The sequence below is a fragment of the Echeneis naucrates genome, chromosome 1 (genome assembly GCF_900963305.1).
Source record: "Echeneis naucrates chromosome 1, fEcheNa1.1, whole genome shotgun sequence".
NCBI lineage: Eukaryota > Metazoa > Chordata > Actinopteri > Carangiformes > Echeneidae > Echeneis > Echeneis naucrates.
The window spans coordinates 540,474-555,545 of record NC_042511.1 but is presented as its reverse complement, the minus strand read 5'-3'; the positions used below and the strand labels follow the sequence as shown (position 1 = coordinate 555,545).

General features: G+C 46.2%; 1 protein-coding gene across 3 annotated transcripts; it reads right to left on the bottom strand.

The window, feature by feature from the left end:
- Window positions 1-2,805: 2,805 nt before the first annotated feature.
- On the bottom strand, window positions 2,806-13,233 carry LOC115058079 (atlastin-2). Of its 3 annotated transcripts, XM_029525494.1 has the most exons (14): window positions 13,147-13,233; window positions 9,682-9,959; window positions 8,471-8,602; window positions 8,294-8,398; window positions 8,098-8,148; window positions 7,890-7,946; window positions 7,462-7,554; window positions 7,057-7,195; window positions 6,853-6,980; window positions 6,577-6,633; window positions 6,185-6,256; window positions 5,680-6,111; window positions 4,883-4,897; window positions 2,806-4,747 (listed from the first exon to the last, which is right to left on the bottom strand). In XM_029525494.1, exons 1-14 carry the CDS (start codon window positions 13,205-13,207, stop codon window positions 4,637-4,639), a joined length of 1,731 nt encoding a protein of 576 aa, XP_029381354.1. In that variant the 5' UTR covers window positions 13,208-13,233; the 3' UTR covers window positions 2,806-4,636. The 3 variants fall into 3 exon arrangements, with proteins under 3 accessions (XP_029381354.1, XP_029381282.1, XP_029381402.1); XM_029525422.1 differs by lacking the exon at window positions 4,883-4,897; XM_029525542.1 differs by lacking the exons at window positions 4,883-4,897; window positions 13,147-13,233 and adding an exon at window positions 10,631-10,677 and having other exon boundaries at window positions 4,612-4,747.
- Window positions 13,234-15,072: the final 1,839 nt, after the last annotated feature.

The following is a 15,072-nucleotide window of genomic DNA, read 5'->3' as shown; positions in this document are numbered from 1 at the left end:
CTCCAGAACCGCAGAAGAGCCCCAGAGGAGCCCCAGAGGAGCTCCAGAACCGCAGAAGAGCCCCAGAGGAGCCCCAGAACCACAGAAGAGCCCCAGAGGAGCCCCAGAGGAGCCCCAGAACCACAGAAGAGCCCCAGAACCACAGAAGAGCCCCAGAGGAGCCCCAGAGGAGCTCCAGAACCACAGAAGAGCCCCAGAGGAGCCCCAGAGGAGCCCCAGAACCGCAGAGGAGCCCCAGAGGAGCCCCAGAGGAGCCCCAGAGGAGCTCCAGAGGAGCCCCAGAACCACAGAAGAGCCCCAGAACCACAGAAGAGCCCCAGAGGAGCCCCAGAGGAGCTCCAGAACCACAGAAGAGCCCCAGAGGAGCCCCAGAGGAGCTCCAGAACCGCAGAAGAGCCCCAGAGGAGCCCCAGAACCACAGAAGAACCCCAGAGGAGCTCCAGAACCGCAGAGGAGCCCCAGAGGAGCCCCAGAGGAGCCCCAGAGGAGCCCCAGAGGAGCCCCAGAACCGCAGAGGAGCCCCAGAGGAGCCCCAGAGGAGCCCCAGAGGAGCTCCAGAACCGCAGAAGAGCCCCAGAGGAGCCCCAGAGGAGCTCCAGAACCGCAGAAGAGCCCCAGAGGAGCTCCAGAACCGCAGAGGAGCCCCAGAACCGCAGAGGAGCCCCAGAGGAGCCCCAGAACCGCAGAAGAGCCCCAGAACCACAGAAGAGCCCCAGAGGAGCCCCAGAGGAGCTCCAGAACCGCAGAGGAGCCCCAGAACCGCAGAGGAGCCCCAGAGGAGCCCCAGAACCGCAGAAGAGCCCCAGAACCACAGAAGAGCCCCAGAGGAGCCCCAGAGGAGCTCCAGAACCGCAGAAGAGCCCCAGAGGAGCCCCAGAGGAGCCCCAGAACCGCAGAAGAGCCCCAGAGGAGCCCCAGAGGAGCTCCAGAACCGCAGAAGAGCCCCAGAGGAGCCCCAGAGGAGCTCCAGAACCGCAGAAGAGCCCCAGAGGAGCCCCAGAACCACAGAAGAGCCCCAGAGGAGCCCCAGAGGAGCTCCAGAACCGCAGAAGAGCCACAGAAGAGCCCCAGAAGAGCCCCAGAGGAGCTCCAGAACCACAGAAGAACCCCAGTCCCAAGGCGCCCACTGTGCCTTTACTGAAGTCGTAGTTGAACTTCAGATTAGACCTGGAGGATCTGTCCTCGAACTCAGTCCTTCATCCGATCACTGTTGGTAGGATTTAACACAAAGACACCAATCAGTGAAGAATTTAGGCCCCTCTGGGGCCCTCATAACAAATCCATAATGTTCTATCAGATTTTTTGGTGTCAAATTTCAGTCTGTGTGTCTGTTGTGTGTGTCTAAAATGGAAATTAGAAAACAGACTTGTGCTCATTAAAGAAGAAAAGGTCAGTCAGTTTCCTCTAACAGAGTTAATCATGTTATTAATATTTATAGATTCTTAATTATGGGAGCTTTAAATCTGTTTGGATCAACGAGTTCTGAAGGTCACCGTCTGTGACGTCACACTGTGATTATAAACGACTTTACTGCCCTCAAGGGGCAAAACACCAGAACTGCAGTTTGAGTAGACAGCCAGCGTTGAGTGTGAAGATGACAAACCAAAGACCTCCATTTCCATTAAAAACCGGCTCGTTCTTACCTCATCACTTTGTTTTAGACGGCATAATTAAAGTGGTGTCACTGTGATTTGCAGTTTTCATTGTCTGAATTTTCTGTGATGGATCAAACGAGAAATCTGAGTCACTGATTACATTTTAAATGACTCACGTTTGTCAGATTCCTCTTCGTCTCAAAATGAGGTCAAAGGTCAAAACAAACTGCCTTCAGACTGACTCGGTGGATTTGAGGTGAGAAGTTGAATTTAAAAAACTAAACCTCTGTCACAGAACGGCTCCCAACATCTGAGTTATGTTCTGATCGCATTCAAATGAATAAAAACATGATCAGTATTCTTTCAGTGCTCTTCATTTCTCAGCCTTGTTTCTTTTTTTTAACTTTCTACCTTATTCATGTTCATTAGGTAAAAAACATTTTTCAGCTGTTGAACAGATTTCTGTTTTTTCTCTGAAGTCAAAATTATTCCGGTGTATTACCTGCTCAGTCAGTCCTCAGTGTTTCTGCTTCATCAGTCTCCAGCAGCATCCCTGCCCGTTACCATGGTAACGCCATGGAGCCATAGGTCCTTGTAGTCAGGACCTACAACTGTGCCAACCGCAGACTTAAATCGTTCTGTTGAAATTCTTAGTTTCCACATCCAGCAGCTAAACAACGTGACATTTGTCACCCGATGTCTCAGTCCGCTCCGTTTTTGGCTCCAACTGGTCGCCAACAGTTTGTGAAGCTTCTAGTTTTACGTTCTTATAAAACAATTTGAGGTCCAGGAGACTTCAGATCAGATGGAATAATTCCTGCTGATGGAGAACATAACAGAAAACTTCAACACTTCTGAATTTTAAAAGTTTTGATTGATCTTCAGATTTCTTGAGATGCTGGTTTTTAAATTTTAATGAACCACATTTGTCCAAATTAAAACAATTTTATCTAGAAGGAATAGTTTCACTTTTTGAAATATATTTGAGGACCAAAGCTACTTTTAGAGTTGCAGAATAGTCTGGTCTGTGTGGATTGTTTAATATTAAAGACGACAATGTGAAATACCTCAAATTCAAATTCATAGTCATTACTGACTGAATTCATCATTTAGGTTTAGTGCAGTCTGGCCTTAGAAGCGCTGGAGTCCATCAGTGTCCTGAACATCTGCACAAAGAAAAGAATGAAAGGCCGACACAGATCTGTGTGTTGAAGGAGTTTGGTTTAATATCGTATTGAAAAATAAATTAACGAAAATAACTTTAAAATGCAACAGAAGACGAAGAAAAGAAGAAAGAAAAATCAGATTATAAACATTCTTTGCCAGCAGGGGGTGGAGCTGCAGTGCTCATGTAAGATTAAATTTACAAATATATTTATAAAAGAGGAATATTGGACATATCCACAAATCACGAAAGCATTCCTTTACATCCAGTGAGCTGAACCTGGTCTACCACCCAACTGTTGTTCTCGCAGCTACAAAAATGTCTAGAAAATTTATATTTATATATGTATAGATTTCATACACGTGCTGCATGTGTTGATGAAGCAGTAAAAAACTAAACTGTACAAAACAAGAAGCACACAGTGGTGATGTCGTGGATGGAATGTGATTAAATAGAGAAACAAACAAAACCTGATTTGGTAAAAAGAATGAGGTCGCAGGAATTAACTCAGATTTTAGCTTTAAAAACTTAAACATGTTCGTTGTAACATGAGCGACGGAAATGAGTGAAGACAACACAGATTCCATCTTTAGTGTTTTAACCAAACGTCGTCTTGGTGCTTTAAAAACAGGAGGAGGAGCTTCAGTCCCTCAGATTCGTCAGGAATGACGGAGGAACGACGAGTTTAAATATTAAATATTATCTACACTGAACTGGAACGCTGCCGGTCGGGCCGAGAGGACTGACGTCTTTTACAACAACTGCCACTTTAAATATGGAGACCACGAAGCTCGAAGTCCAGCTCATCTCAGGTTGATACTGAGAAAAAGATCTGAAATGTGATCTGATGATAAACTGGTTTCAGATTCTTTTAGGTCTGCCAGAAGAGAACTGGACCCGGGCCCTGAAGTCTGCAGTGTTCATTTGTCTTTAAGTCCACTGACTCGCTGTTTTTGTTTAAAAACTGAGTCACTTCCTGTCCACAGCAGCATAAAACACCTGTTTAAAACCAATCACAATGACTAAGGCTAAGCTAACAGTTAGCCTGTGACAGAGTATTTATCATCATCTGTCTGCCGAGTTGAGATTAAACCCTTAAATGACAGCAGACTGCTTCGATCCATTTTCTGTAAGAAGAACTTCCTCTTCTCAATGTGCAGATTTTAAGACTTTGTTTTGTTTGACGCTGTCAGGAAGTGATTTGACTGTTTGACCTTTAAAAATCACTGAAACTAATTTAAAAAAAAAAATGGAAAATGAGATTAATCTGAAAAAAAAAATAAAATAAAATAAAATAAAACAAAACTTCCAGCTGATGATGAAAAAGTGTCAACATGATCTGTTAGTTTGCTGTGAATGTTGTTTTGACTGGAGGTCACCAAGATTGGTTCGTTGGTGTCGTTTGTTTCAGCTCAGTTGGTCAGTCCTCTCAGTCTGAACGCCTCTAAGAGTAAAGCTGTAAACTTTGGTAGTGACTCCTCCCCCTCGTGACGCCGTGCGGCGACACACGGACCACGTTGCCGCGTCAGAGGGGGAGAGTGGCGAGAAAAGTCTGGTCATGCTCTTCAGTCGTACATTCACATACATGGGAATCACTAATGTTAAGTCGTCATGCGACAGGTGAACACACACCTGGGATGACACTCAGTGAGAGAGTAACGGCCGCTCTCACCAATCAATACCTTAACCCCGCCCACTGACAAACAAAATGCATCACACTTCTTGATTCAGTTTGTGGTGAGTCCCACAGCCGCCACGGTGAGAAACCGTCATCTACAGTCAGAACAAAAACTGATTAAAACATCTCAAACGTCCTAAAACTGAGCAGGGGAGGGGGGTGGGGGGTAACACCTGATGGGACCAAGATGGCGAGCTGCTAGTTTTTCTTCTTGACGTTGTTGTTTGAGGCGAGCCGTGACCGTGGCGCCGGAATCAGGGTTCCCAACGGGACTCGACTCCGAGCAACCTCAAAGAGTTTGGAGAAAACCTGGGGGGGAGGAGGCATATCAATAATAGTCACTGTCCCTCAAACAGTTTCTAACAAAAAGCCCATTTCCTCCTATCAGGACTTCCCACAGCTTTTCAAAATAAAACAAACCACAAGTCACGCTGAGGTGCTCACCTTTCGTGGCGTCCTCTGAAGGCATCAAAGACAAAACACAGACAACAGGTCAAAGGGAGGGAGGAAACAGGACGGAGGATGGGAGGGAGGGGGGAGAGTCAGTCAGAAGTGACTAAATAACGTCGGTTTCTCTGATTGGCTGGCTGACCTGATGTCAGAGACTTTGGTGCGTTAAACCTGAAACATCTTCCCTTCAGATTAAAACACTGAAGCTGAAATATGGACCAAACCTGGTCCTTCAGATACTTCTTGGTGCCAAAAAGATTATACTTTCATGACAACTAAATCCGGTTCAGGTCGTTTAAAATCTTGGTTTTTGGTTTAAATCAGATCAGATGAGTCGGCCTGTTGTGTGGGTTTATTTTGACGGGTCATCAGAGTGATGTCCTGTTTGTGAGGCTTCGACTGACTAAAGCAGTGCTTCTCAAATAGTGGGGCGTGCCCCCCTGTGGTACGATGCTGAGGGGGGGGGGGGGGGGGGGTGACCCCGGGAACATGCTTTTCGTGCCATACTAGAAGTGTAATTGCACCTCCACTACAGTAGATGGCAGTGGCACCGTTACAGACTACAGAGCAAAGTCTTTCCTTTCCTTTAGTAATAAGAATACAATGTTATGCAGACGCGTACTTAATACAATTTATAGACAAATCATTCTATTTATTGTCACGGCGGATAGAGGTGGGGGTGAATATTTTCTTCTTCCTGGGGGGGGGGGGTGTAATAAACAAAAAAAATAAATTGAGAAGCACTGGACTAAACTAACTGAATTCAAACCGGTCAGGTTTTGGGGACTCACCTGTTCCCAGAGCGTTTCAGCCACCTGGTCGATGACACCTCCAACTTCACGAAACTCTCCAGAGTATTTGACGTACGCCCAGACGCAGAGCGCCGTCAGAGTCACGCCCATCACGAGGTTACACAGCATGGCCACAGAGGTGATGCCCACGAAGCCCGTGACCAACGACACCACATACATGACGAACATGACGGCGAACAGTGTGGCGGGCGTCCGTGCGGCGTAGAAGATGTTCTTGCCGTCGTTGTGCTTGCTGAAGTTGGCGTAGGCCTCGTCGAGCTCTGCCTCCAGCTGCTCCTGGTAGCGCCGGCAGAAATCCTCACCACCCATCTTCTTGACGGAGCGGAAGTGTCGCACCGACGCCTGTCGCAGCTCCACATGACGGCGCTCCAGCTCAGCTGGGGAAATGTAGGGTTTGTCTCCACCGCAGACCTGAGAGCAGAAGCCACGTCTAGTTAACGGGACGAAGGAAGACAAACAAAACGTTCGTCACATTAAACTTTACCTGCTCCATGCTTTTATTGTAGGCGTCTTTGGCTCCTGCTACAGCTGCAAGGTTATTGGCTTCAGCTGTTGCCTGGGAAACGGACGAAAGAACAGCATTAAGGCACAAGCCCCACCCATCTGGACCCACCAGCCTGCATTGTCATTAGGTCAAAAAAAATAAATAACTAACCAATCAGAAGAGATGACCTGATGTTCATACAGCTACAGAGGACTGATGGAAAACTACAGACGGTTTTCAGTTCTTAAAAAACTACTGATGTATCTTCTTATTGAGATCAGCTCTTCAAAATAACATACTGGATCAGTTTAAAGTTGTGTTGCAGACGTTTGTTGTTCTGAAATAACGTGATGATGTCAGCTGGCCGATAACTAGTGATGGTCTGAACGCACCTGGAGCATTGACTTGGGATGAGGAAGCTCCTCCCCCTGGTAGATCTTCATGTAGGCCTGAAAACACAACCAGGAAAATGAAAGTGGACGACGACCAAAAAAAAAAAAAAAAAAAAAAAAAAAAAAAAAAAAAAGAATTTTCCGGAACAGTCCAAACTTCACTGAAGCATTGCCAAAACTGAGTACATTTGAAATCAACATCCTCTGAAAACAAAAATTCCTCCATTGATCCACGGCCCCCCTCTTTTGATATTTCCTGCAGCCCCCCCAACTCACCTTGAAGTACTGCAGCAGGTCTCTGCAGGTGATCTTCACTCCTCCGATCTCTTTTTCCACCAAGTTCTCTGGAGACAACAGCGTCGGGACCAGGTTCACCAGCTCCTTCTTAAAGTCCTCGTCGATGTCTGAGAGACACCAACAACCAGCAGATTATAGCCAACCATCGACTCTCCAAGCAGCTTATTTAGTCACCAAGTCTACCTCTGAGCCGGCCATCGAACTTGGGGTTGGTAGCCACCCTGAGGCCGGGGTGCGGCAGCAGGAAGCAGCTGATGTTGGAGAAGCAGGAGTGGATGTGTTTCCTGACGTTCTGCAGCTCCTCGTGTTGGTTCTGCTTCACCTGAAAGCAAACATCAGCACCATCAGCCTGGACTTTGTCCTCTGATTACACCTGAAGGACTACCATCAATAATCCCTGACCCCTGACCCTGGGGTCCAGTGGTTCTCCTTCTGGGAGGTCCTGGTCTCAGCAGACCAGGATGATGCCTGAGTGTTTGAGAAGAACCAAACCAAAGATAATTCAGGTATTAAGATGTGGTAACCAGGACGAGAACAGTATGGAACAAAAGTCCTCCTGGTCTTCTTTCCAGCTCTGACGTATCTCACCTGTAGTCGTTTCACCAGGAAGCTCCGCCCTCCCTCCAGACCGTATGGGTGCTCGTAGGGGTAACTCCAGTCTCTGATCAGGAACATCAGCGTCTGAGGACAAATGTCACATGAAGTGATGATCATACAGAAACTAACTTAAGCTTGAATTCAGTAATCCTCTTGGAGCTAAATTCAACAAAAAAAATTTATTAAATTAAAAAAAATTCTCATTTTCAGACTCAGCTGATTCTGTCTGATCAGTTCAGACTCTGAATGTTTCCTTCTTCTCCACAGAAAAGTTCCTCTCATGTTCAGGAGTTCTGCTCATTCTTTGGAGCAGGAATGATGAAAAATCAGCTTTAAAAACAGACTCTGGTTATTTTACTTGTTGCTGTATCGGTCTCATTTTCTAATTTGAGGACAGCAGAGCAGGTTAGGAGTCCTACCTGAAAAGGTTTCTCGTAAACCTCTTCCATGGCCAGTCGTCCGTACTCAGTGAAGAGCTGAGGAGAACACAACCACTCAGTTTAAAGTCCAGGCAAACATCAGGTCTGAGAACTTTTTTACACTCAGGAGATAAACAGAAGCTGCTGTTCAACCCCACCCCAACATGAGCTCTGCCGGTCCTGTCAGGAGCTGCAGACTGACACTGACCTGGAGGTGCTGAAGGTCGTCTTCCTGGACATTCTGGGACAAGTTGTAGACCTGAAACACACCAGACCAAAACCTGAACTTGTACACTGGATTCAAATCCTGTCAGAATCTGCCACAGCGGACCTCATTCCTGTCAGTTTGATCGATGGACTAACTGGACTTGTTAACTGAAGACAGATTGGAACGAACAGCTGACCTGGACAGAGCTGGTCATGGTGCTCAGGGCGAACAGCGTGGCGCAGTCTTTGATAGTGGACTGGCTGTCAAACGCCCCCTGTGTGTCGATAAGTAGAACTGCAACCTGCAAAACAGCAGCAAGCATCAGTTCCGGCTGATTGAGGAAACGCGGCGGGGTCGTGGCGTCAGGACTGACCTTGCATCCGTCTGGTTTCTCCACCACGAACACCTCGCTCCAGGCCAGGATACCCGTGGTCTCCCTCTCACACCCACCTCGCCAGGTAAAGCCCGTCAAAGGCTCGTCCTCGCTGCCGATCCAGGAATCGGACTGGAGGAAGAGAAAAGTTTACATCACTGTTCTTGCTCCCATTTCAGGGTCAGAAGGAGAAAGAAGCTCTGAGGTTTAAAGGTCCCTCACAGCCTGGCAGAGTTTACCTGAAACCTGCTATATGGATTCCTCAAAAAACAGTCAGCCAGTCAGAGGAGGGGACCAGACCCTTTCTGGTTTATTAAAACCAGGATAGAGTAAACAGAAATTAAGATATGGACCTTTAACACAGAACACTTTAAAGTTAGGACAGGATTCTTTAACATGCAGCCTTTGATATAATATTTTATATGACAGCATCAATGTGTAGTAAAAAGTCAATAATCTCACTGATGCAGAACTCTGAAAAGACCAGTAAACAAGTTAAACAGTTAATCACGTCACACGAACACGAACACACTCCGGTGTCGACTGCTCAACCTTCCAATCCCACTTTTAAACATTTGTTAAGGCGTTTGTGAACAACTCGACCACAACCTGACCCTTATGGGCGGGTCTTATTCTGTGCATACAGACAGCCTTTATGTGCAGACCTTGTGCCGGCCTAAAATCCTCTTTGCAGTGCGATGAAAGCCTGCAGAATGTTCCTCAGTGCTTACTGTCGATTAACACGGCCAAAGGTCGACACACACAGACAAAGAGATCCAGATTCTCATGGACATTGTTTTGGTTGAAGAACTTCCCTGATCTTATGAATTCCTGTAAACAATCAACATTAACGCTAAAAACACAACAGCTTTGTGTAAAGAGTAAATCTAAGGCCTGATTCCACCAGACACACGAACTGTGTGAAAATATTCTGTCAAGGTCCATTTAAAGGCCTCTCCCAGAGACTGTAGCTGCATCAGTCTTCATCAGCTTGGCTTGGATGGTTAATGTATTCTTCAAATCAGTTTGTTGCTTGTAATTCACAGCAGACATGAGCTCATGATTTAGAAGAATTGATATATGTGGTTTAAAAACCAGAATCCATCTCCAGTAACAACAATTCAGTCTGTTTTCTGACTGATGGAATAAAACAGCAGATTCCAGGTTAACCTTTAGATCTGCTCTGCCTTTTCTCTGCGTTTGAGCAGTACCTGTTTGTACATGTAGCGCAGCATGAAGTCCAGCAGGAAGGACTTGCCCTTGCGGAAGGCTCCGGCCACAGAGACAACGACCACGTGGAGGTCCTGCAGCTCCTCCTGCAGCAGCAGCCTCTCCAGCGCCTCCTCCTGTAGCGCAAACGAGTGCTCGTCCTCGTTCGCCGTCACGATCTGCACCGGCCTGGCAACGCCCTCCTCCTCCAGCAGGTCATCATCTTCTTCCTCCTCCTCGCACCTCATCTGGGAGGTATCTGACTTCAACCTGTGGCCACCTGTGAGGGAAAGCAGACCAGAACTCAGACATACAGGTTTTATTTATTTATTTATAAACAGAATTTTAAGGTAATTTTCCACACAGAAAATGTTCTGACTAAACGTTGGTCCGTGCATCTCTGGGCAGCGCTTCAGTCAATCAGTCCACAGCAATGATCACCTGATTATCTGCTTACCATGGCACCGGTCAAACTAAAACCAACAGACTGCTGCAGCACCAGTTGGGGGGCCTCTGTGGACCTGGGCTACAAAGTGTTTTCAGGCCCAGGTTTTTACAGCTGTACCATCTTATTGGCACAGGTTGGGCCGTGAAGGATCCACCTGTTAGTCTTGTCAAATGTCTCTGGATGACACGGACAGCTACTGCCATCCATAAACTAGCAAGCCTGATCCTGAACATGACAATGTTGGAAGAATTTTGTAGAACAATTTCCTTTTTCCTGTGATTAGTCAACTGTTTTTCAGGGCATGAGTGAGCTCTGGTCTTAATCCATCGTATGACTGCAGACTTCAAGGTCAGGTTCACTAACAGGGATCAATAAACTCCCTGCTGGGTGGAAATAAAAATTCCTGGGTTATTAAAGCATCACAGGACCTCAGTAAAGAGGAAAGCTCAAGAGAAATACTGCTATTATGGGATGGCCAGAGGTTTACAGTCAATAGATAGTACCTGGATTTAAACCAGTGGACTAATCTCTCTCCTCTCGCCTTTTACGGCAGCAGTTCCACTTCACCAGCCTGCAGCTCTGCTTCAGGATATTTCAGAGACGGATTCGAGTCTTCGTGGTGAGCATGAGTCAGTTTCAGAAATGGAGCCTGTGACCTTCTGTGGTTACATGACAACACTCAGACGCCAACATGTGATTCCACAGCAAGCCTGGCAGCCTGAAGCCTCATGGGAAGATGCACAGATCCTTCATTCAGGTCAGAGTTAAAGCTTGCCGGGCCATGTGAGCACGCTGCAGGCAGCAACACAACGCTGAGCTGCGTTGTGCTGAGCTCTATCATACAACTCACAGCTGCACGTTTGTCACATGAACGGGAGTCGTGTTGAAGTTTCTGCCGCCTACAACAAGCAAAGTTGATTAAAAATATCATCCAGTGGAGAGAGAATAAGACAATGTGCCATTAAAACCTGTTTTGGGCTGGATGGTAATGAGGGCTTTGACTGAGGCTTTTGAGAAGGCCAATGATCCAGTTCAATCCGTCATACTGCCAGAGGGAAAACACTTATCCAGTACAAAGGAGGAGTATAGTGTGAAGAATTACTTTAGTAAAAAACTAAATCTAGATGTTGTTAAAGCTTCACTTTGAGCTGTGGTAGATATTGTTAGAAATTAAAACATTTCCTTGAACAGGTCGAATGAGTTAAGATATTTTCAAACATGTCACAAACTCAGCTTTTAGTGCATTAAACTGTTCATTCACTGTGGATCATACTTTTCATCTAGACCAATCAAACAAAGCAAACGGGAGACACTGAGCAGTTGATTTCTTTCTGATATTTAATTTAAACACAGATTTAACTGTGCGTTTTCCACTGTTATTGTAACTGAGTCACTATCTCCTCACAGAGCTACAGTCAGTTTATGTTTGACCACGAACATCTGACATGATCATCTGACATTAGAGGGGAAAGGGGAATAAAGCCAATAGCTAGCCAGAGTGTAGCTACTCCGGGATTGGGCTAAATGTGTCCAGTTATCAGCCTGTTATCAAACACTGATAACAGACAGAATCACTGTGTGGAAGCGGAAGATTGATGAAATATCGTAGCCCGACATGCTTTTTATGAATTAGCAGCTGAGCCTGATTGAGAATATGATTAAAATTTTGCAGGTGTTCATTTTCTGCTGCCATTTTGAAACACTCACTTTGTAGACAGAGCCACTTCACTTAAACTAGATGAATCAGTGGATCGTCTGGGTACGTTTCCTTCAACACCACAAAGAGCGTCTTACATGATAACTTCAACATAGCAGCAGCAGTGAATAAGCACATCTCCCTGCCTATCCAACAGCTGAAACTGACGGGCCCATTCCTGTGTTGTCACTTTAAACCGATTTCCTCATAACGCCTCCCTTCCATTGGTCACTTTCTCATTTCACCTCACACACTGAAATAACAGTCCGGTCTGGCTGCATCGACCAGCAGCATGCATGGCCTGGGGTCATGTTTTCAGAACTCAGGAAAACACTCACAACTGGGGCGAAGGGTATGAATGATGAAAGCATGGCTTTGAATGTCTAGTGTGGGCGACATTTATCTGCACTTTGTCAAGGCTATTCAGAAACAGCTGAGGAAATATCCCAGTACAGGCTCAAAAGCACATTTCCACTGTAAAACACTAAATGTAACAGCCAGTCCAACGGTCCATGGAATGAGAAGACTTGTCCAAAACTCGATTCAAATATCTGCCAGATTAATCTATGAGCTTCTCTGAACAAGCACCTGTCTAACCAGAGAGCAGAAAAAAAACACTACTCAAGCCTCAACGATGTTTTTCCTGATTCAGCATGTAAATCCAGATCAATAAGCACCAGCTTCGGGTACCATCTAATAGCAGCTCTTAAGTGCACCACCGGAACAACCACATGCACGTCACATGACAGCTGATGCCGTCCTGGCACACAGCGAGCGGATCTCCGGGTCACTGCAGGTCCGTCCAGCTGCAACAACACAAGCAGCACCAACTCACATCCAACAACCCGACACAGAGAGAAGCAGTGAGGTAGAACAGCAGCTAGCTGGTTTTCAGAACACTTCTCAGTCTAACCTGTAGCCTCACCGAACAGCTTCCAGAAGCTCCGTCTGCTGAAGAGACTGACGAGCATACCTGTTAGCCAGGTGTGATAGCAGCAGCTAGCGGTTCGTTAGCCTGTTAGCAGTTTAAACAGAACAATACAGAGGCTAGCTGCTTGTTAGCAGGACGGCCAAAAACAAACCGACCTCCGGGAGCTGAACACCAGGCGGAGTACAACACACCACACACCGACACCGGCCGAAGCGCCGAGGCTCGGTGATGTCTAACGGCTCGGACTCGGCGGGGATGCGGTAACGGACAGATGATGACGGAGCGGCGCCTCCTCCCGGAGCCCTCTGCGGGACGCTCCGCGCTGGAGGCCTCCTGTCCGGGGGGGAGGCTGCCTCCTTCTCCCCCGGAGCTCCGGATCGATGTTTATTTACCTTCTTTGAAGATGCTGTTGGCGTGATTCCGCTGCCTCAACCTGCTCTCTTCCGCCGCCATCTTTCCTGACCTGCTGGTAGCGGCGGACCGCGGTGACGTCACGAGAGCGCGGTCCGCCCGCGTGGTGCTAAATAAGGAGCCGAGGCTCCGCCCCCTGCTTAGCTAGCTGTTAGCAGATTAATCTCACAGCTAGCGGCAGTCTTCAAAAAACATCAAACTTTAAAACAAAGGATTCATTTTTTTAACAGGGGCCTTATTTATAACTTTGTCTTCCGGGCTCCAGATGCTGGGAATTTAATTACTGATCATTTAAACTGTTTAACCCATTTATTCTTTTTGTCGCACCCACATGACGTCACACCAGAAACACTTTATTATCATCTTTAGTTTTACAGACTTATTGTCAGAAATCTGCACATACATAAGTGTGAATTATCAAACAGACTGCTGGGGACTGTAGCCGGATGATGCTAACTTGAGAATTAAAATGTGATTCCATAATAATTTAGCTTTTTAGGCTTTGTTAGTTCATGTGCATTCCAAAAAAATATATAGCAAAACATTAAATATAACCATCTGTTCTGGTTTTAATTCATGTTTTAAAAATGGGGCTGTTGCAGCTGAGGACAGGTCACTGAAAACTGAAAACAGGGATGTCTGGTCACCTTAATCCAGGTGTACTATCTGACACCAATAAGAAGCTTCATTTATTCTGAAGTGCTGCATTAGGGAGGAATTATGCGTTCATCTGTTTGTGTCATTGATCTTCAGGGTGAGATGTTTGATGATGTATGTTTCCTGTGTCATGTCCAGCTTTTAGTGAGAAACTGATGAACCCCCTGCACATGAAGCTCATTTGTGGGATTTTCTAGTGCGATCTCTTCTGTAGAATATGAGGCAGGATGGATAACATCCAAACTGGACCTAATTCATCCTGAATGTCAAAACTCATTTTGAGATCTTATGATTTTTCTGTAGAAAATGGATTTGAGTGGATTCAGTCAGCTGAATTCTTGGATGTTGGTGAGCAGAAGAAAAGAATCAGTCTCAATCGGCTGTTTGTGTCAGACACACTGTAGAAGAGTCTGCAGGCTCAAACTCTGACGTCGTTTCCTCTGCTGCGATCAGACCAGGATCCGCCTCACACCTGGATGTGAGTGTGGTTGAGTTATCTGATAACAGCCCAGTCAGCCAGCTGTCTGCTCACAGCGGCTGATAACACCAGCTGTAGTTACGGTCCGTTAAAGTCTTCAACTGTTGTTTTCTTCCACTTCTTAAACACGCCCCATTCAATCACAAAAACGCATTACAACAGAAAGAGACCACAAGCTGAAAAATGAAATTCATAAGTGAGCTGAGTCTTCATTCTGCAGTTTGCACTTTGATTCAGCCAAAACAAGCACCTCGAGTCCTCATCAAGGATTCAGATCTGAAATCATTCAGTCGCTGAATTATTGATGAAACACAGACCCAGCTGCAGAGTCCTCGATGAGAAGTTCAAGTAGATCATGTTCCCGCTTTTTCTAAACCTGCACAGCAGCTTCCAGCTCCAAGAGTGTCCGCCATCTTAGATTTTGTTATAGTATAGTTATGAAGGTGGAGTCGAAGCTGAAGAGCTTCAGCCTCAACCTTCATCCTATCTTCTGACCATCAGGGGGCGACTCCACTGGTCTTACAAGAACTTAGACAGTATTGAAGTCTATGGGAAAATGTCCCTCCTCCTCCCTGATGATTTTATGGCCTCAGTCTGAAATACAACATGATGTTCATTTTTTAAAGGATGCTCAATTTAGTGGGAGAGGTTAGGGGGTGGGGCTACTGTGTGACTGACAGACTGAACCACCCAATCAGGACAGAGTCCAGAGCAGGTCAGCTCCACCTTCTCCTCCAAATGAGGCAAAAAAAAAAAAAAAAAACCTCAAAAA

Bases quoted from the DNA above. Each gene is read 5' to 3' on its own strand.
- LOC115058079 (XM_029525494.1), bottom strand. From the start codon at position 13,207: ATGGCGGCGGAAGAGAGCAGGTTGAGGCAGCGGAATCACGCCAACAGC. The intron at 8,603-9,681 runs GTACTGCTCAAA...CTCTTCCTCCAG, and splicing joins TGCGCTACATGTACAAACAG to TCCGATTCCTGGATCGGCAG. The intron at 8,399-8,470 runs GTCAGTCCTGAC...GCTGTTTTGCAG, and splicing joins AGAAACCAGACGGATGCAAG to GTTGCAGTTCTACTTATCGA.